This window comes from Hylobates moloch, unplaced genomic scaffold, assembly GCF_009828535.3.
Source record: "Hylobates moloch isolate HMO894 unplaced genomic scaffold, HMol_V3 SCAFFOLD_13, whole genome shotgun sequence".
Lineage (NCBI taxonomy): Eukaryota > Metazoa > Chordata > Mammalia > Primates > Hylobatidae > Hylobates > Hylobates moloch.
The window spans coordinates 104509168-104532278 of NW_026652288.1; the positions used below are offsets into that span (position 1 = coordinate 104509168).

Here is a 23111-nt window from a genome sequence, read left to right on the forward strand (position 1 = left end):
ACAAACAAACAAAAGAATGTGAAGGAATGGAGAACGGCCACTCCATAGGCAGAATAGCCTTCCATGCTGTTTAGTAAGCAAACATGGTGGTAGGCCAACTTGAATCATGTAGACAAGGGCAAGCAAGACCTAGGGGATGGCAGAACAAGACAGAAAAAAATTCTGCCAACTCTAATAACTTTACAGAGCTAATCATCCTAACAGCCTGGACTTCCATCTTGCTTAAGCTACTGTTTGTTTGTGGTGGGGTGTTCCAAGATGGCCAAATAGGAGCAGCTCCAGTCTGCAGCTCCCAGCATGATCAACACAGAAGACAGATGATTTCTGCATTTGCAACTGAGGTACCTGGTTCACCTCAATGGGACTGCTTGGACAGCAGGTGCAGCCCACGGAGGGCGAGCTAAAGCAGGGCAGTGTGCCGCCTCACCTGGGAAGCGCAAGGGGTCGGGGGATTTCCCTTTCCTAGCCAAGGGAAGCCGTGACAGACTACCTGGAAAAACGGGGCACTCCCACCCAAATACTGCACTTTTCCGAAGGTCTTAGCAGCTGGCAAGCAAGGTGATTCTCTCTCGTGCCTGGCTTGGCAGGTCCCACGCCCACGGAGCCTTGCTCACTGCTAGAGCAGCAGTCAGAGATTGATCTGTGAGGTGGCAGCCTGGCTGGGGGAGGGGCGTCCGCCATTGCTGAGGCCTGAATAGGAAAACAAAGTGGCTGGGAAGCTTGGAACTGGGCAGAGCCCACCGCAGCTCAACAAGGCCTACTGCCCCTAAACTCCACCTCTGCGGGCAGGGCATAGCTGAACAAAAGGCAGCAGACAACTTCTGCAGACTTAAACGTCCCTGTCTAACAGCTCTGAAGAGAGCAGTGGTTCTCCCAGCATGGTGTTCGAGCTCTGAGAACGGCCAGATGGCCTCCTCAAGTGGGTCCCTGACTCCCGTGTAGCCTAACTGGGAGACACCTCCCCGTAGGGGCCGACAGACACCTCATACAGGCGGCTGCCCCTCTGGGACAAAGCTTCCAGAGGAAGGCTCAGGCATCATTATTTGCTGTTCTGCAGCTTCTGCTGGTGATACCCAGGCAAACAGGGTCTGGAGTGGAACTCTTGCAAACTCCAACAGACCTACAGCTGAGGGACCTGACTGTTAGAAGGAAAACTAACAAACAGAAAGGAATAGCATCTACATCAACAAAAAGGTCATCTACACCAAAATCCCATCTGTAGGTCACCAACATCAAAGACCAAAGGTAGATAAAACCACAAAGATGAGGAGAAGCCAGAGCAGAAAAGCTGAAAATTCTAAAAATCAGAGCGCCTCTTCTCCTTCAAAGGATCGCAGCTCCTTGCCAGCAACGGAACAAAGCTGGATGGAGAATGACTTTGACAAGTTGACAGAAGTAGGCCTCAGAAGGTTGGTTATAACTTCTCCGAGCTAAAGGAGGATATTCGAACCCATCGCAAGGAAGCTAAACACCTTGAAAAAAGATTAGACGAATGGCTAACTAGAATAAACAGTGTAGAGAAGACCTTAAATTGACCTGATGGAGCTGAAAACCATAGCACGAGAACTTCATGATGCTTGCATAAGCTTCGATAGCTGATTTGATCAAGTGGAAGAAAGGGTATCAGTGATTGAAGATCACATTAATGAAATAAAGTGAGAAGACAAGGTTAGAGAAAAAAGAGTAAAAAGAAACAAACAAAGCCTCCAAGAAATAAGAGACTATGTGAAAAGACCTAATCTACGTCTGATTGGTGTACCTGAAAGTGACGGGGAGAATGGAACCAAGTTGGAAAACACTCTGCAGGATATTGTCCAGGAGAACTTCCCCAACCTAGCAAGGCAGGCTAACACTCAAATTCAGGAAATACAGAACACCACAAAGATGCTCCTCAAGAAAAGCAACACCAAGACACATAATTGTCAGATTCACCAGGGTTGAAATGAAGGGAAAAATGTGAAGGGCAGCCAGAGAGAAAGGTCGGGTAACCCACAAAGGGAAGCCCATCAGACTAACAGCTGATCTCTCGGCAGAAACTCTACAAGCCAGAAGAGTGGGGGCCAATATTCAACATTCTTAAAGAAAAGAATTTTCAACCCAGAATTTCATATCCAGCCAAACTAAGCTTCATAAATGAAGGAGAAATAAAATCCTTTACAGACAAGCAAATGCTGAGACATTTTGTCACCACCAGGCCTGCCTTACCAGAGCTCCTGAAGGAAGCACTAAACATGGAAAGAAACAACTGGTGCCAGCTGCTGCAAAAACATGCCAAATTGTAAAGACCATCGATGCTAGGAAGAAACTGCATCAACTAACGGGCAAAATAATCAGCCAACATCATAATGACAGCATCAAATTCACACACAATAATATTAACCTTAAATGTAAATGGGCTAAATGCCCCAATTAAAAGACACAGACTGGCAAATTGGATAAAGAGTCAAGATCCATCAGTGTGCTGTATTCAGGAGACCCATCTCACATGCAAAGACGCACATAGGCTCAAAATAAAGGGATGGAGGAAGATCTACCAAGCAAATGGAAAGCAAAAAAAACGCAGGGGTTGGCCGGGCACGGTGGCTCATGCCTGTAATCCCAGCACTTTGGGAGGCCAAGGCAGGCGGATCACAAGGTCAGGAGATCAAGACCATCCTGGCTAACATGGTGAAACCCCATCTCTACTAAAAATACAAAAAAAATTAGCCAGGCATGGTGGTGGGCGCCTATAGTCCCAGTTACTCGGGAGGCTGAGGCAGGAGAATGGCATGAACCCAGGAGGCAGAGCTTGCAGTGAGCCGAGATCGTGTCACTGCACTCCAGCCTGGGCCACAGAGCGAGACTTCGTCTCCAAAGAAAAAAACAGAAAAAAACGCAGGGGTTGCAATCCTAGTCTCTCATAAAACAGACTTTAAACCAACAAAGATCAAAAGAGACAAAGGCCATTACATAATGGTAAAGGGGTCAACAACAAGAAGAGCTAACTATCCTAAATATATATGCACCCAATACAGGAGCACCCAGATTCAGAAAGCAAGTCCTTAAAGACCTACAAATAGACTTAGACTCCCACACAATAATAATGGGAGAATTTAACGCCCCACTGTCAATATTAGACAGATCAATGAGACAGAAGGTTAACAAGGATATCCAGGACCTGAACTCAGCTCTGCAACAAGCAGACCTAATAGACATCTACAGAACTCTCCACCCGAAATCAACAAAATATACATTTCTTCTCAGCACCACATCACACTTATTCCAAAATTGACCACATAGTTGGAAGTAAAGCACTCCTCAGCAAATGTAAAAGAACAGAAATCACAACAAACTGTCTCTCAGACCACAGTGCAATCAAATGTAATTAGAACTCAGGATTAAGAAACTCATTCAAAACTGCACAACTACATGGAAACTGAACAACCTGCTCCTGAATGACTACTGGGTAAATAACGAAATGAAGGCAGAAATAATGATGTTCTTTGAAACCAGTGAGAACAAAGACACAACATAATAGAATCTCTGGGACACATTTAAAGCAGTGTGTAGAGGGAAATTCATAGCACTAAATGCCCACAAGGGAAAGCAGGAAATATCTAAAATTGACACCCTAACATCACAATTAAAAGAACTAGAGAAGCAAGAGCAAACACATTCAAAGGCTAGCAGAAGGCAAGAATAACTAAGATCAGAGCAGAACTGAAGGAGACAGAGACATAAAAAACCCTTCAAAAAAATCAATGAATCCAAGAGCTGGTTTTTTTGAAAAGATCAACAAAATTGATATACCACTAGCAAGACTAATAAAGAAGAAAAGAGAGAAGAATCAAATAGACGCAATAAAAAATGATCAAGGTGACTACCATCAGAGAATGCTATAAACACCTCTATGCAAACAAACTAGAAAATCTAGAAGAAATGGGTAAATTCCTGGGCACATACACCCTCCCAAGACTAAACCAGGAAGAAGTTGAATCTCTGAATAGACCAATAACAGGCTCTGAAATTGAGGCAATAATTAATAGCCTACCAACCAAAAAAAGTCCAGGACCAGATGGATTCACAGCCAAATTCTACCAGAGGTACAAAGAGGAGCTGGTACCATTCCTTCTGAAACTATTCCAATCAATAGAAAAAGAGGGAATCCTCCCTAACTCATTTTATGAGGCCAACATCATCCTGATACCAAAGCCTGGCAGAGACACAACAAAAAAAGAGAATTTTAGACCAATATCCCTGATGAATATCAACACGAAAATCCTCAATAAAATACTGACAAACCGAAACCAGCAGCACATCAAAAAGCTTATCCACCATGATCAAGTGGGCTTCATCCCTGGGATGCAAGGCTGGTTCAACATATGCAAATCAATAAACATAATCCATCATATAAACAGAACCAATGACAAAAGCCACATGATTATCTCAATAGATACAGAAAAGACCTTCAACAAAATTCAACAGCCCTTCACGCTAAAAATTCTCAGTAAAGTAGGTATTGATGGAACATATCTCAAAATAATAAGAGATATTTATGGCAAACCCACAGCCAATATCATACTGAATGGGCAAAAACTGGAAGCATTCCCTTTGAAAACCGGCACAAGACAAGGATGCCCTCTCTCACCACTCCTATTCAACATAGTGTTGGAAGTTCTGGCCAGGGCAATCAGGCGAGTGAAATAAATAAAGGGTATTCAATTAGGAAAAGAGGAAGTCAAATTGTCCCTGTTTGCAGATGACATGATCATATATTTAGAAAACCCCATCGTTTCAGCCCAAAATCTCCCTAGGCTGATAAGCAACTTCAGCGAAGTCTTAGGATACAAAATCAATGTGCAAAAATCACAAGCATTCCTATACACCATTAACAGACAAAGAGCCAAATCATGAGTCAACTCCCATTCACAATTGCTTCAAAGAAAATAAAATACCTAGAAATCCAACTTACAAGGGATGTGAAGGATCTCTTTAAGGAGAACTACAAACCACTGCTCAATGAAATAAAACAGGACACAAACAAATGGAAGAATATTCCATGCTCATGGATAGGAAGAATCAATACCTGAAAATGGCCATATTGCCCAAAGTAATTTATAGATTCAATGCCATCCCCATCAAGCTACCACTGACTTTCTTCATAGAATTGGAAAAAACTACTTTAAAGTTCATATGGAACCTAAAAAGAGCCCACAATGCCAAGACAATCCTAAGCAAAAAGAACAAAGCTGGAGGCATCACGCTACCTGACTTCAAACTATACTACAAGGCTGCAGTAACCAAAACAGCATGGTACTGGTACCAAAACAGATATACAGACCAATGGAACCGAACAGAGGCCTCAGAAATAACACCACATATCTACAACCATCTGATCTTTGACAAATCTGACAAAAACAAGAAATGGGGAAAGGATTCCCTATTTAATAAATGGTGCTGGGAAAAACTGGCTAGCCACAGGTAGAAAGCTGAAACTGGATCCCTTCCTTACACCTTATACAAAAATTAATTCAAGATGATTAAAGACTTAAATGTTAGACCTAAAACCATAAAAACCCTAGAAGAAAACCTAGGCAATACCATTCAGGACATAGGCATGGGCGAAGACTTCACAACTAAAACACCAATAGCAATGGCAACAAAACCCAAAATAGACAAATGGGATCTAATTAAACTAAAGAGCTTCTGCATGGCAAAAGAAACTACCATTAGTGTGAACAGGAAACCTACAGAATGGGAGAAAATTTTTGCAATCTACCCATCTGACAAAAGGCCAATATCCAGAATCTACAAAGAACTCAAACAAATTTACAAGAAAAAAACAAACAACCCCATCAAAAAGTGGGCAAAGGATATGAACAGACACTTCTCAAAAGAAGACATCTATGCAGCCAACAGACACATGAAAAAATGCTCATCATCACTGGTCATCAGAGAAATGCAAATCAAAACCACAATGAGATACCATCTCACGCCAGTTAGAATGGCAATCATTAAAAAGTCAGGAAGCAACAGATGCTGGAGAGGATGTTGAGAAATAGCAATGCTTTTACACTGTTGGTGGGAGTGTAAATTAGTTCAACCATTGTGGAAGACAGTGTGGCAATTCCTCAAGGATCTAGAACTAGAATTGCCATTTGACCCAGCAATCCTATTACTGGGTGTATACCCAAAGGATTATAAATCATGCTACTATAAAGACACATGCACATGTAAGTTTACTGCAGCACTATTCACAATAGCAAAGACTTGGAACCAACCCAAATGTCCATCGATGATAGACTGCATTAAGAAAATGTGGCACGTATACACCGTGGAATACTATGCAGCCATAAAAAAGGATGAGTTCATGTCCTTTGCAGGGACATGGATGAAGCTAGAAACCATCATTCTCAGCAAACTATCACAAGGACAGAAAACCAAACACTGCATGATCTCACTCATAGGTGGGTACTGAACAATGAGATCACTTGGATACAGGGCTGGGAACATCACACACTGGGGCCTGTCGGGGGCTGGGGGGCTGGGGGAGGGATAGCATTAGGATAAATACCTAATGTAAATGAGTTGATGGGTGCAGCAAACCAACATGGCCCATGTATACCTATGTATCAAACCTGCACGTTGTGCACGTGTACCCTAGAACTTAAAGTATAATAAAATAAATAAATAAATAAGCTACTGTTTGTTTTTTTTTCCCGGTCTCTCTCCCATGCAGTCAAACCTTTACTCTCGATCACCTAGAATTAGGTCCTGCAACACAAGTCCTCAATAAATATGTACTGAGTGAACAAGTGAATTAATCAGTCTCTCTCATCTGGTTAGCATGAGCCAGAAAGAATCCTTGAGGCCGGGCGCGGTGGCTCACGCTTGTAATCCCAGCACTGTGGGAGGCCGAGGCGGGTGGATCACAAGGTCAGGAGATCGAGACCACGATGAAACCCCGTCTCTACTAAAAATACAAAAAATTAGCTGGGCGTGGTGGCGGGCGCCTGTAGTCCCAGCTACTCGGAGAGGCTGAGGCAGGGGAATGGCGTGAGCCCGGGAGGCGGAGCTTGCAGTGAGCCGAGATTGCGCCACTGCACTCCAGCCTGGGCGACAGAGCAAGACTCCGTCTCAAAAAAAAAAAAAAACAAAAAAAAAAACTATCATAACATGTTCAAATATGCAGCTGATATACGTCGGTTGTTTATTTTAAGAAATGGGGTCTCAGCTCATGCCTGTAATCCCAGCACTTTGGGAACCAAGGCAGAAGGATCACTTGACACCAGGAATCTGGGACCAGCCTGGGGAACACAGCAAGACTCCCTCTCCACAAACTATTTTTTAAATTGGCCAGGTGTGGTAGTGGGTGTCTACAGCCCTACTTATTTGGGAGGTTGAGACCAAGGGATCAATTGAGATCATGAGTTGGAGGCTGCAGTGAGCCATGATTCTGCCACTGCACTCCATCCCAGGTGACAGAATGAGAACCTGTCTCAAAAAAAAAAGAGAAAGAAAAGGGAAAGATAGGGTCTATGTTGCCCGGGCTGGAGTGCACTGGTTTTCACAGGCATGATCATCACACACCACAGCCTCAAACTCCTGAACTCAAGGGATCCTCCCACCTCAGCCTCCCAAGTAGTAGTTAGTTTGGGGCACCTGTCGGGCTTGATATACATCATTCTTGCAGTTATTCTTTGGCCTACAGGGTCCTAACAGGTAAGACTTAACTGAAGGCTGGGCGCGGTGGCTCACGCCTGTAATCCCAGCACTGTGGGAGGCTGAGGTGGGTGGATCACGAGGTCAGGAGTTTGAGACCAGCCTGGCCAATAGGGTGAAACCCCGTCTCTACTAAAAATACAAAAACTTAGCCGGGCGTGGTGGTGCGCACCTGTTTTCCCAGCTACTCAGGAGGCTGAGGCAGGAGAATTACTTGAACCCGGGAGGCGGAGGTTGCAGTAAGCTGAGATCGTGCCACTGCACTCCGGGGAGACTCCATCTCAAGGAAAAAAAAAAAAAGACTCAACCGAAATGTAACTGATGTACACCTGTGGAAATGCTATTGTAATTCAAAAGAGCATTAACATGCCAATCAACATGAAAAGGCAAGCTGTATGAACACCTCAACAGAAGAGTATCTAAAATCTTGACTAAACTCCTTCATTTAACATATAATGTGTTCCTCCTAATGCACGAGAAAGGGTCCCAAGGATTATTAAAAAGAATGATCTTCCCTCTGCCTCAGTAAGTCTGTAAGTTAGCAGACAACCAAGTAAACATACTCTGGAAAGTTTTTGTTTGGGTTTAGTCATGATAAAACCAAGAAGACTGAGGGTGAATGTGCTCTCCAATTAGAGATATTCTTTCAAACACACTAGGATCCGCACAGAAGTATAGACAAAAGACACCTATCAACAATTTACAAATGGCTAACAAACCACACACACTATTTTCGGTAGTAGTCAAAGATATATGAACAAGTGAGATATTTTAAAAAGCTATCAAAATGGCAAAGATTCTAAAATGACACCGCACAAGGCTAATAAAAGGATTTCATCCAACAATCTCATATATTTCATATATTGCTGGTAGAAATGTATTTCATATATTGCTGGTAGAAATATAAATCAATGTAACCTTTAGGCATATCATGTAGATATACTTATTATAATGCCAATTCCCTATACACTGACAATGGTTTTTTGTTCTCATAAAAATAAAAAATGTCACTGAAGGCCAGGTGCAGTGGCTCACACCTATAATCCAAGCACTCTGGGAGGCCGAGGCAAGAGGATTGCTTGAACCTAGGCATTCAAGACCAGCCTGGGCAACACAGTGAGACCCTGTCTCTACCAAAAAAAATTTTTTTTAATTAGCTGAGTGTGGTGGCACATGCCTGTAGCCCTAGCTACTCGGGAGGCTGAGGTGGGAGGATCCCTTGAGCCCAAGAGTTAAAGGCTACAGTGAGCTATGATTGTGTCACTGCAGTCCAGCCTGGACGACAGAGCAAGACCCTGCCTCTAAAACAAGTAATTTTTTTAAAAAGGCATTGAAAATGCAAAAGCATTCATAGTTAAGGCACTGACTCTCCAAAAACTTACTGTTTCAAAGCTGCCTTTATGCATCAAATCTATGGGTGGCCGGAATAGATCTGCAAGGGTAGTTAATTTCTTATCGATAGCTCCTCCATTTCTTAATTCTTGTTCTTGCCGAACTATAATACAGAAGGATGAAAAAGTTTCAGTTAGCCATAATCGTGAATCACACTTAAAAAAAAAAAAAAAAATCTTCTGTCAATTGAAGGAATTGCTGGCAATATGCTTGACCTCAAATACAAAGATCTAATGTTGACTCTGAAAAAAAAAAAATGCAAAGGGAGATAAGAGGAATCTTAAGACTTGGTGGTATTCCCTATCCCAAGGATACAAAGAAAATTAACTGAAAATATTCACATACTCAAAATAACTTCTTCACATATTCAGAAACTAACTGTAACATAGGAGAGGCTGAGTGCGGTGGCTCACGTCTATAATTCTAGCACTTTGGATGGCCGAGGTCAGCAGATCACCTGAGGTCAGGAGTTTGAGATCAGCCTGGCCAAGATGGTGAAACCCCGTCTCAACTAAAAATATAAAAAAAAAGCCGGGCGTGGTGGCGCATGCCTGCAGTCCCAGCACTATGGGAGGCTGAGATGTGCGCATCACCTGAGGTCAGGCGTTCAAGGCCAGCCTGGGCAACATGGTGAAACCTCGTCTCTACTAAAAATACAAAAATTAGCCGGGTGTGGTAGCTCAAGCCTGTAGTCCCAGATACTCAGGAGGCTGAGGCAGAATAGCCTGAACCCTGGAGGCAGAGGTTGCAGTGGGCAGAGATCGTGCCATTGGACTCGAGCCTGGGCAACAGAGCGGGACTCCGTCTCGAAAAAAAAAATTAGCCAGGTGTAGTGGCGCATGCCTGTAGTCCCAGCACTACGGGAGGCTGTGTGCGGATCACCTGAGGTCAGCAGTTCAAGGCCAGCCTGAGCAACATGGTGAAACCTCGTCTCTACCAAAAATACAAAAATTAGTCGGGTGTGGTGGCACAAGCCTGTAGTCCCAGCTATTCCGGAGGCTGAGGCAGGAGAATAGCCTGAACCCTGGAGGCAGAGGTTGCAGTGAGCAGAGATCGCGCCATTGCACTCCAGCCTGGGCAACAGAGCGGGACTCCGTCTCAAAAAAAAAAATTAGCCAGGTGTAGTGGCACATGCCTGTAGTCCCAGCACTATGGGAGGCTGAGATGTGTGGATCACCTGAGGTCAGGAGTTCAAGGCCAGCCTGGGCAACATGGTGAAACCTCATCTCTACTAAAAACACAAAAATTAGCCGGGTGTGGTGGCACAAGCCTGTAGTCCCAGCTACTAGGGAGGCTGAGGCAAGAGAATCGTTTGAACCTGTGAGGTTAAGGTTGCAGTAAGCTGAGATCACGCCACTGCACTCCACCCTGGGTGATAGAGTGAGACTCCATCTCAAAAATAAATAGTAATAATAATAAAAATATTATGACAGTAGAGATGATGACCACTGTTGTCACCTTCCACTGGAAGGACACAGGATTCCCTAGATGACCTGAGTCAGTTTAGGTTCCCCATCAATTCTCTCCAAAGTTACAAGACCTATCTGTGCCTCAATGAACTCATTATAAATAAACTACAAAATCAAGCATGGTCCAAGGGTTTCTCATATATCCTCTTAACATAACTGTCCTTTCTTTAGGATTCCATTGCTAAATCAATACTAAATCCTCTAAAAGTATAAGACCAAGATTCTCATTCTAACTTATTACACAAAAATATTTCAAATAACTGTAGCCAAAATATTAATAGTGGCTGCTTTGGGTGGCATGGCTTTTCCTCCTATTTTTCAATCTCTTACAATAACCATTTTCATTATATATTCCTTTCATTGACAGAAATCAGGATCCTGAGGGAAATCAGTTTATTTTATTATAGTAAGCATTTTAAGTGTTTATTCACAAGCGAATTAAGTTTGTCAATTACCATATTTCCTGCATTATCTCCATCTCCTTTACTATTTTTCTATAACCAAATAGGTTAGAATTTGGAACAATTTAGCTCAGAGGAGAATTAATCACATTCTGGATCCATAATTTCACTTTTTAAAGAAGGTGAAAACTTAAAAGTAATTGGGCCTAATAGTAATCATCTTTGTCTTTTTAATAGGAAGAGAAGAGGGAGATGATAAACTGGTCCATAGATACCTACTAGTTTCAGTCTGAAAATCCCGGAAACCATCAAAAATTGAACGTGCAGGCCGTCGTCTTTTAGGAGCTTTCGGGAGAAAAAACAGAATTGAAAAATTTAAAAATTAATTTTGAAACTTAATTCTATAAATGTCCTTATCTAAAAGTTTTTTTTAATAAAATATATGAAACCCTTCACGAACTGCATGTCACCCTTGCGCAGGGGCCGTGCTAATCTCTGTATCATGCTAATCTCTGTCTCGTTCCAATTTTAGTAAATGTGCTGCCGAAGCGAGCACAGTATTTCTTGTTTTAAAACACTCAAGATTCATAATGGTGCCTTCCCTCAAAAAATAAAAAAGTTTAAAAACTTTCAAATCATTCATGTATAATTAATCCAAACATCTTCCATCCAGTCATCTTGTATTACAAATGAGAAAATTCAGGTCCAGTTAAAACAGACTTAATCAAACTTGTGTAAAAAGTTTACTATTGGTTGGGCATGGTGGCTCATGCCTGTAATCCTAGCACTTGCGGGAGGCCGAGGCAGGTGGATCACCTGAGGTCAGGAGTTTGAGACCAGCCTGAACAATATGGTGAGCCCCTATCTCTACTAAATACAAAAAATTAGCCAGGCGTGGTGGTGCATGACTGTAATTCCAGCTACTTGGGAGGCTGAGGCAGGAGAATCACTTGAACCTGGGAGACAGAGGTTGCAGTAAGCCAAGACTGCCGTTGCAGTCCAGGCTGGGCAACAAGAGCAAAACACCATCTCAAAAAAAAAAAAAAAAAAAGTTTACTATCCTGGCCAGGCGCTGTAGCTCACGCCTCCTGTAATCCCAGCACTTTGGGAAGCCAAGGTGGGTGGATCACCTGAAGTCGAGTTCGAGACCAGCCTGACCAACATGATGAAACCCTGTCTCTAATAAAAATACAAAAAAACTAGCCAGGTGTGGTGGCAGGCACCTGTAATCCTAGCTACTTGGGAGGCTGAGGCAGGAGAATCACTTGAACCTGGGAGGCGGAGGTTGCAGTGAGCCAAGATCACGCCACTGCACTCCAGCCTGGGCAAGAAGAGTGAAACTCCATCTCAAAAAAAAAAAAAGTTTACTATCTTAATATCCAAGTGGTGATATCAGGAAGAAAAAAGATTTTGAGGATGATGCCACGTAGAGATGAAGCCACACACATGCTGCAGACATCCAATTCAGGTTAGCCTTCGGGATCTGACTGCCTTGTTGTATAGAGTAATTCTACATTCTAAACTCTAAGACTTAAGGACTATTTCTTAGGGACTGGACCCACGTGCAGAACCATAAAGACAAAAAACATCTTTAATTTTGGAAACTTTTCACAGTTCCACAATGGTTTAATGACAGAAAAGTAAACAGATCCACCTAAGGTATTCCACTACCCCGTAGAGTGTCTATTACCCAGTCTCTAAGTTTTTTACAGATAAAGTCTAGAATGCTAGAATCAAAATGTTATCTTCCTATATCTATGTGTTCTTAAACCTAAACAAATTACCAGATCATTTATGTACATTACAATAAATAAAGGCTTTTCATGATTCCCTCAATATGGGTAGGTTACTAAGTTGGCTTATGGCAAGACTGGCCAGCATGTAACAAGAATAATTATCTGTGAATAAATGATTAGTATCAAGATTAGACAGAGACTACAGAATCCCCTTAACCCATGTCAAAACATCTTTCCCAATAACTCGTGTTTGTGATTACACAGGATAATTATTTATATCCAGAACTACCGAGTAAAAGGCAAAACAAAGCAATAAAAAACGCAGAACATATTAAAAACTTCATTTTTGTTTAAAACATATTCATATGCATATCATTCCTGTGTATATGTGTATGTTTTTATGTTAAACAATCACATTATCATCTCTGGGAAAAGAGATTTTGTAATACACTGTCATGTTTTATTTTTTATTTTTTGAGACAGTGTCTCGCTCTGTTGCCCAGCTGGAGTGCAGTGGTGTGATCATGGCTCACTGCAGACTCCATCCACCTAGGCTCAAGCCATCCTCCTGCCTTAGCCTCCCAAGCAGCTGGGACTACAAGTGTGCAGCACCACGTTCAGTTGTTTGTTTGTTTGTTTGTTTGTTTTTAAGAGATGGGCATGTCACTATGTTGCCCAGGCTAGTTTGGAACTCCTGAGCTCAAGGAATCCTCCCACCTCATCCTCCCAAGGTGCTGGGATTACAGGAACAAGCCACCATGCCCAGCCTGAATTAATTAATTAATTTATTTATTGGGACAGAGTCTCACTCTGTTGCCCAGGCTGAGTGCAGTGGCATGATCTCAGCTCACTATGACCTCCACTTCCCAGGTTCAAGGCATTCTCCTGCCTCAGCCTCCCTAGTGCCTGGGACGACAGGCATGTGCCACCATGCCCAGCTAATTTTTGTATTTTTAGTAGGGAGGGGGTTTCACCATGTTGGCCAAGCTGGTCTGGAACTCCTGACCTCAAGTGATCCACCCGCCTCGGCCACCAAAAGTGCTGGAATTACAAGAGTGAGCCACTGAGCCTGGCCTGAATTTTATTTTTAATTTAAATATCGTACCGTGTCCCTCTCTACCTTCCTCCCTCCCTCCTTTCTTCATTTCTATTCAAGAAAAAGCAAGAAATGTCACACTTTTCAATCTTGGAACTATTTTTGATCAAGAGCTCCTATTTCAAATGTACATGGCTTCTAGCAGGAATAATACAGCCTGCCAAAGAATGCCTCTAAAACTAGTTATCTGGCCCTGGTGCAGTGACGTGAGCCTATAGTCCCAGCTGCCCAGGTGGCTGATGCGAGAGGATCGCTTGAGCCAAGGAGTTCGAGTACAGTCTGTGCAACATACTGAGACCCTGTCTCTTTAAAAAAAAAAAAAAAAAAAATTAAATTTTTAAAAATAACTAGATATCTGATACTTTTTAACTGTTAACAATTAAGAAACTGGCTGGAGGCTGGGCACGGTGGCTCACGCCTGTAATCCCAGCATTTTGGGAGGCCGAGGTGGGCAGATCACGAGGTCGGGAGATCGAGACCATCCTGGCTAACAGGGTGAAACCCCATCTCTACTAAAAAATAGAAAAAATTAGCCAGGCGTGGTGGCGGGTGCCTGTAGTCCCAGCTACTTGGGAGGCTGAGGCAGGAGAATGGCGTGAACCCAGGAGGCAGAGCTTGCAGTGAGCCAAGATCGTGCCACTGCACTCCAGCCTGGGCCACAGAGCGAAACTCCATCTCAAAAAAGAAACCAAGGATGTCTTAGAATAAGAATAGCTGCCTAAGAAAGTATATTATTTTAGGAAGGTAGCACATAAAAGGTAATTTTCTTCTACTTTTAAACTGCCAAAGGTAGGTAGGTCAATATTCCACATCGCCTTTCCAACCTCCCCCTTCTCTATAAGGCATCGATCTGGGTATACTCACTAGTTCCTCTTATTGCTATCCTTCTACCCAATTCCTTTTACTACTTGGGCTAATAACCCTTTTCCCATTTGTCTTCCCTTCATTTACCCTATTTCTAAGCAAAAACCTCTCCTCAGACCACACCACCTCTAGCCCTAGGACTATTACTGCTACCTGCCTTTTCAATGTGGTCTCCTGGCTCTTCCAAGCCGTCTGCCACAAGCAAACATCAGTCCTCTGTCCTCACTCTACTGCCCACATAATAGAAGTACTGATCACTGAAGCCAAAGAGACTAAGCTATAAAGACCTAAAAGAGATTCAGGAGCTTCAAAGTCAGCATAGGGGAGGGACAGGTGGAGAAAAAATGTAGTGAGAAGAGTGGCACTGTTTTACATGTCCACATATCTGTTTGTATTTGGCTTCAGAGAAGACATCTGGATCTTCAGATCTGCTTCTGCATTCCTTTAGATCTGCTGCTATTCTTTCAGTTCAAGTATAGAAAGAAAATTACAATTTACTCTCACGCAGACACGCAGTTGTAAAAGGGAGGAGCGGGCTTTTTGTTTTAAAAGATGGGGGTCTCACTATGTTGCCCGGGCTGAAGGGCAGTGGCTATTCACAGGCACAATCCCAGTACTGATTTGCACCTGCTCCTTTTCCTCTTCCTTAGGTCATCTGGTGGTCCTCCACTGCCGGCAGGTCACCATATTGATTCCGAACTTAGTGCAGACACCCAATCAGCATAGGGCCCTACAGCCAAGAACTCCTGGGGCTCAAGCCACACTCCCACCTCAGCCTCCAGAGTAGCTGAGACTACATGCCTGTACCACCATACCCAGCAGGGAGGAGTGTTTTAAAGTCTTAGATGATTGTGGATATTCTTCTTTAATAGTACACCAATACTTAACCAATGGTAGTTTATTAGAGGACAGCTGCAAAGTGGAATCTGAAATCTTATCAACGAGTTTTTCATACTGTTTCATTAAAACCCACTGTACTATGTGGTAGGCAGTGTCTAAGACAGCCCCCAATTTTCCCTGTCTCCCAGTATTGATAACCTGTGTGTGAATACTTTGAGTGCAGGCAGGATTGAACAGAATGTGGCAGACGTGATGGGATTAGGTTGCAAAAAGACAGTGGCTTCCATTTTGGGCTGCCATCTCTGGCTCTCTCATTTGCTCTGTGTAAGAATGGATGCCCCCAGGCAATAGCCACATGAATGAGCTTAGGAGATCCTCCTCCATTCAGGCTTTGAGATGAATGGTAGCCTAGCTGACATGTTGACCACACCCTTGTAGGAGACCCTAACCAAAGGCCACACCCAGATTGCTGACCCAAAGAAACTGAGATAACGTTTGTTTTTTTCAGGCAGTTTAATTTTGGAACAATTTTTCACTCAGCAATAAATATCTAACACAATTCATCTCGTAGTTCGAATGGATCTTTTACCTATGCACAATTTTGTAGTATCATGCATTGGTTATTCAAAAATACTTGTTTACTGAGTAATGCAAACATTTCAAATATTAATGGTTTCATTACACAGTATTTTAAAAATCATGTTTCATGTCACCACTGATCTTATCAGAAAGCCTTCAAGTATTGGGAAAGTATCAAGCTCACAAAGGTGGGTACAAAAAATTTTCTAAAACTGTTTTTTGCCTGAAAGCTTTTTATCATTTTTTTTTGAGACGAGGTCTGTCACCAGTAGGCTGGAGTGCAGTGGTGCAATCATGGCTCATGCCTGGACCTCCCAGGCTCCATCTTCTCACTCCTCAGCCTCCAGAGTAGCTGGGACTACAGGCATGTGCCACCACGCCCAGCTAACTTTTTTCTTAATTTTTTTGCAGAGATGGGGTCTCCCTATGTAGCCCAGGCTGGTCTGGAACTCCCAGGCTCAAGCAATCCTCCCGCCTCAGCCTCCCAAAGTAATCCCAAAGTGTTGGGATTACGGTTGTGAGTCGCCACGTCTGGCCGAACCTCTTTTTTAAAAGCACTGATAACAAACACTCTCAGTTGTATTGAGGTAACAAGCTCACATTTTCAAGAAAATGCCAATTGTCGTGATTTTTCAAGTAAAAAGAATGTTCCAAGAAAAAAGCTGCCTAGTTGAGCTTGCTACTCTAACAATCACACAAGTGCTTTTCCTTAAGGTAATCATGGTACTTCATTATGCCAAAGTGCTTTGTGCATACATCCTATTTCAAACAATATTTTTAAGCTGTGTAGGCCGGGCGCGGTGGCTCACGCCTGTAATCCCAGCACTTTGGGAGGCCGAGGCGGGTGGATCATGAGGTCAGGAGATCGAGACCATCCTGGCTAACACAGTGAAATCCCATCTCTACTAAAAATGCAAAAAATTAGCCGGGCATAGTGATGGGTGCCTGTAGTCCCAGCTACTCGGGAGGCTGAGGCAGGAGAATGGCTTGAACCCGGGAGGCAGAGCTTGCAGTGAGCCGAGATCGCGCCAATGTACTCCAGCCTGGGTGACAGAGCGAGACTCCATCTCAAAAAAAAAAACAAAACACTGTGTATTCAAGGGTCAAGATTTAATGAAATTAATCATTTTTATTGCTTCATCAAGAACATTATTAAACTGCTTTTAAATTAATTAATTTATTATTTTTTTTTGAGTTGGGGGTCTCAATATGTTGCCCAGGCTGGTCTCAAACTCCTGGGCTCAAGCAGTTCTCCCGCCTCAGCCTCCCAAAGTGTTGAGATTACAGGTGTTAAGCCACTGCAACTGTCCTATTTATTTTTCTTTTATAGACAGGGCCTCACTCTGTTACACAGGCTGCAGTGCAGTGGCATGATCATAGTTCACTGCAGCCTAGAACTCCTAAGCTCAAGCAATCCTCCCACCTCAGACTCCCAAGTAACTAGGACTACAGGCACGTGCCACCACGCCTAACGAATTTATTTTATTTTTTGTAGAGCTAAGAGTCTTCCTATGTTGTCTGGGCTACTCTCCAACTCCTGGTTTCAAGTGATCTTTTCAACTGTAGCCTCCCAAAGGACTGGGATTACAGGCATGAGCCACTGCACCTGGCCCTGCCTTTTAAATTTTTTTGTAAACTTCAAGTATGCAGCAGTGAAGAATTCACTACCTAGTGATACATTCTGAAGCCACTGCATGAATTCAACCAAGATGCCAGCAGTCTGACTCATCACTGTTTCTGAACTATCAGTCTAAATGTCACCACAATGAAAATAATTTGATGTCCAGTACAATGGTGCATGCCTATAATCCCAGCCACTCAGGAGGCTGAGATAAGATCACCTGAGCCTAAGAGTTCCGGCCTGTAGTGTGCTATGCCAGTCAGGTGTCTACACTAAGCTCGGCCTCAATAGAATTGCCTCCCGGGAGTAGGGGGACCACTAGGTTGCCTAAGGAGGGGTGAACTGGCCCAGGTTGGAAATAGAGGTCAAAACTCCCGTGCTGATCACTAGTGGGATCACACCTGTGAGCAACCACTGCACTCCAGCCTGGGGCAACACAGCAAGACCCCATCTCGGGGGAAAAAAAAAAAACCCTTAGTATTATTACGTAAGTTGTTTTAACTTTACAGACAACCTGAAAGGGAATATTAGGGACCTGAGACCACACCTGAACTGTGATTTAAATCAATACTGTCTTAAGAAAATAGTTTCTAAAGACCCATTTCAAGTTATAACGTCTAATAATGAAAGGTAAGAATGACTTCCTAACTGTAAAAAGTCATTCTCAGTGTCCTCCTTACTGTACATCAATTCAGAGATGAAAAAAGGAAGAAAGTGGCCAGGTGTGGTGGCTCACGCCCCTGACTCCAATACTTTGGGAGGCCAAGGCCAAGGCAGGAGGATTGCTTGAGATCAGTTCCATAGCAGCCAGGGCAACACAGCAATGCCTTGTCTCCACAAAAAAGCAAAACAAAACAAAACAATTAGCCAGGCGTGGTGGCATGCACCCCTAGAAGGCTGAGGTGGGAGGAATCCTTGAGCCCAGGAGTTTGAGACTGCAGTAAGCAAGGATTGTATCACTGCACTCCAGCCTGGGCAACAGACTCCATCTCTGTAAAACAAAAGCAAAAAAAAAAAAAGAGTAAAGTGGGGCTTTCAAATGGAATTCTTTTGCCTCCGTTCAAAAGCAATACAACACAGAATTTACTTCCTATAGTCCTACAAAGACCCTGTATTATTCCTTGCAATAAAGAGAAGATAAAGCTTCCAAGGGCATTACTCTTTTGCTCCAAATCTATTCCTAGCATTTATATTTTTAAAAATATGAGCAATATGGTATATTAACAGCATAATGACTATCTGCAGTGAACAGTCCAGAAAGCACTTCATTACACTACAGTATTCAGACTTTACAGCTTTCCTCTTGCCTTTTATTTCCGAATCTAGACAGTATATTCTTTTGTTTCTTGCTATAATAAACACCAAAGCTGCCAAGTTAAAAACATTAATGTCATAAAAACTCTCAACTGAAGTACTTTACCAAATCAAAAGACATACATATAATTTTATTCATCCTTTTGTTACAACGTATATTTCCTCCTCTTAGTTTACCGATGAAGGCTACATGTGTATTATCCTAAGTGAATTAATGCAGGAACAGAAAGCCAAATACCGCACGTTCTCATAAGAGAGAGCTAAACACTGAGTACAAATGGACACAAAGAAGGGAACAGACACTAGGGCCTGCTTGAGGGTGGATGGCAAGGATTGGAAAAAATACTCATAAGCCAGGCGTGGTGGCTCGCTCCTGTAATCCCAGCACTTTGGGAGGTTGAGGCCAGAGGATCGCTTGAGCCCAGGAGTTTGGGACCAGCCTGGGCAACATAGCAAGACTCCGTCTCTACTTAAAAAAAAAAAAAAAGGAAAGAAAGAGAAGAGGAGAGAGAAGAGAGGAGAAGGGAGAGAGGGAGGGGGAGGGAGGAGGGAGAGGAGAGGAGAGGAAGGAGAGGAAGGAGAGGAGAGGAGAGGAGAGGAGAGAAAAACTACCTATTGGGTACTATGCTCATTACCTGGATGATAATCTGTACACCAAACCCACGCAACATGCAATTTACCCATGTAACAAACCTGCACATGTACCCCAAACCTAAAATAAAAGTTGGAGGGAAAAAAACTTGTATGTCTCTTGTACTCAATTGTATTTATTTATTTATTTTGAGACAGAGTCTTACTCTGCTGCCCAGACTGGAGTGCGGTGGCACGATCTCGGCTTACTGTGACCTCAGCCTCCCGGTTTAAGCGATTCTAGTGCCCCAGCCTCCTAAATAGCTGGGATTACAGGCATGTGCTACCATGCCTAGCTAATTTTTGTACTTTTAGTAGAGATGGGATTTTGACATGTTGGCCAGGCTGGTCTCGAACTCCTGGCCTCGAGTGATCTGCCCACCTCAGCCTCCCGAAGTGCTGGGATTACAGGTGTGAGCCACCTCAACACAAAGTATTTCTCTGCGTTAACTGTTGTCAATATATACTACATACAGTTTCTGTCTTGGTCTGCCCAAGCAGATTATAATTCCATCTTGTATTTTTTCTATATAAACTCATGATTAACACAAACTCTTTAGCTTACAAAAGGGAAATAAGTGCTTATTTAACGATAAATTAATCTGATTAAATGTCACATTCTCTATCACCAGTCTCTATCCAGATTCATATCACAATTTTTCACATGAATGAGGGGTTACTGTGCCCTTCATTCACATGAGGAACAGCACTTCCAGAAATTAAGAGAGAAGGTAAGGCATTTCTAGAGAGTAAGGATATGGCAGTCAAGTAGGTATCCAGAAAATAAAAATAATCAGAATCTTTTCATTATTCATTCCCATTACAAGGCAGCAATTCTTTTTGCTAACGTCCCTCCTGTTGGTATTTTCCAACAAATATCAATTTTTAACATCTGCTCCACTCTTTGTGAGTCAACTGTGCAACTTTCTCGACAGGACTATAGAAGAACAAGGTAAGAATTGACACTACACTTCTAACAGTCTCCTAGCAAGCCTTCATATCTTTTGATGGTTTCATTAAAATCCTGAAGAACAAAATCAAATAAGGCTAAGGGAAAAAAGTGAACTTACCACCAAATAATGGTTCTGGTTCCACCAGTATTTCCTGCTTTTGAGGAATTGGGGCACGAACTTCTTCTCTATTAAAAAAAAATGGGAAAACAAAAAATGAACTGTTTTCTGCTACCTGTTTGCGTTCTGTAAATACTGTGAATATATTCAAATTAACTTAGTGACTTTTAGAAGCACAGTAATAGTAAGTTTTTTTGTTGCTATTTTTTGGGGGGGGGGGGGGGGGGTGGAGACAGTGTCTCCCTCTGTCGCCCAGGCTGGAGTGGACCAACACGACCTTGGCTCACTGCAACCTCCACCTCCCGAGTTAAAGCGAATCTCGTGCCTCAGCCTCCCTAGTAGCTGGGACTACAGGCATGCACCATCACAGCTGGCTAATTTTTTTTCATATTTTTAGTAGTGACAGGGTCGCGCCATGTTGGCCAGGCTGGTCTCGAACTCTTGAGCTCAAGCAATCCACCAACCTCAGCCTCCCAAAGTGCTAGGATTACAGGCATGAGCTGCTGCATCCGGCTGATAAATGAGTTTTAGATGGTTTCCACATAAAGCTCAAGTGGAAAAGAGTACCTGGCATACATAGCTCAAATGGTTTGGAAATAAAAACAATTTCCCCTTCCCCTCTCAAGTTTCCTACCTTAAATTCTGTCAGAAAAAAAGAAAAAACTTTTCCCCAAAAAAATCAGGCAGAAATGAACAGAAAAATATAGGCTTAATAGAAGCAATATCACATTACTACTATATCAAAGAATAATTAAATCACAAGGACATATTAAAATAAACTTAAAAAGGCAGTGAATTTCATGCTAATTATGAAAGAGGCTAACAGGTATGATCTTGGATTATTTACTAAAAAGATCCTAATATACAGAAAAAAAAAGTAATTACTCATTTTTTAAAAGCCCATTTTCTTCAAAGTTTACATTCATAGGGTTTATTGATAATCCATCTCTTCCAGTAAGAAGAAACTCATTTAGATATACTGTAAAAATGGTGTGTGCCTTTAGAGATTAGTTTATTTTAGGTTGGGCATGGTGACTCATGCCTGTAATCCCAGTACTTTGGGAGAGGAGGCGGGAGGCTCACTTGAGCCCAGGAGTTGGAGACTAACCTTGGCAACATAGTAAGACTCCATCTCTTAAAAAAAAAGAAGAAAAGGAAAAAAAAAATTACTTCGTTTTATAGTTGTAACTCAACTATTGAACTCTGCTGATTAATGTTCACAGCAAATAGTAACTTCCTAATTCATTATCTTCCTGCTTATAAGTATTATTATATAAGCACGCAAATTCCATATAAATTTATGTTAGCCCTAATGGTTTTTTTTTTTTTTTTGAGACTGAGTCTCACTCTGTCGCCCAGGGCAGTGGCATGATCTCAGCTCACTGCAAGCTCCGCCTCCTGGGTTCACGCCATTCTCCTGCCTCAGCCTCCCCAGGAGCTGGCACTACAGGTGCCCGCCACCACGCCCAGCTAATTTTTTGTATTTTTAGTGGAGACGGGGTTTCACCATGTTAGCCAGGATGGTCTCGATCTCCTGACCTCATGATCCACCCGCCTCAGCCTCCCAAAGTGCTGGGATTACAGGCGTGAGCCACTGTGCCCGGCCAATGGTTTTCATTCAGGTGTTCTGAATAGTATTAACTAAAAATCTTGTTTTTGATATTTAAGCATTGGAACTCCAAAACATCCCTTATGAAATGAAGTAGGAATACTCATTTGTCAACAATTACATCCTGTAATCGAAGAACAACCAGTTAAAGGAATTTCCAATAAACCAAGTGACAAAAGGATAATTCAAAATTATGTTAAGTACTCTTTCCGACTGCTCACACACAAAATTTCAATAATCTGAAGAAACAGACAATACATCTATAAGAGGAAGCTCTGTCAATCCTTTCATCAAAAGGAAATAGGCCAGCCAGGCATGGTGGCTCACACCTGCAATCCTAGCATTTTGAGAGGCCAAGGCAGGTGGATCACCTGAGCTCAGGAGTTCAAGACCAGCCTGGGCAACAAGGCAAAACTCCATCTTTACAAAAAATACAAAAATTAGTCAAGTGTGGTGGCATGCGCCTATAGTCCCAGCTACTTGAGGGGCTGAGGCTGCTTGAACCCAAGAGGCGGAGGTTGCAGTGAGCTGAAAGCAGTAAGCAGAGATCACACGCCTACATTCCAGTCTGAGTTACAGAGCAAGACTGTGTTTAAAAAAAAAAGAGTTAATTATCTTAAGAAAACTGGCCGCACACAGTGGCTCATGCCTGTAATCCCAGCACTTTGGGAGGCCGAGGTAGGTGGATCACGAGGTCAGGAGATTGGGACCATCCTGGTCAACATGGTGCAACCCTGTGTCTACTAAAAATAAAAAAATTAGCCAGGCGTGGTGGCGTGTGCCAGCAGT

The 23111-nt window shown here is 42.7% G+C and overlaps 1 protein-coding gene and 1 pseudogene across 1 annotated transcript in view; both read right to left on the minus strand.

Moving 5' to 3' along the window:
• UBXN7 (UBX domain protein 7) overlaps positions 1-23111 on the minus strand; it is a 69847-nt gene that overhangs the window by 18228 nt on the left and 28508 nt on the right. The window contains exons 3-5 of the mRNA XM_058426201.1: positions 20714-20781; positions 11243-11308; positions 9084-9196 (exon numbers count right to left, since the gene is read on the minus strand). Of these exons, the coding sequence (XP_058282184.1) occupies positions 9084-9196; positions 11243-11308; positions 20714-20781 (247 nt within the window). The remainder of the gene's footprint in view (positions 1-9083; positions 9197-11242; positions 11309-20713; positions 20782-23111) is intronic.
• LOC116481291 (U6 spliceosomal RNA) lies at positions 11400-11519 on the minus strand (annotated as a pseudogene).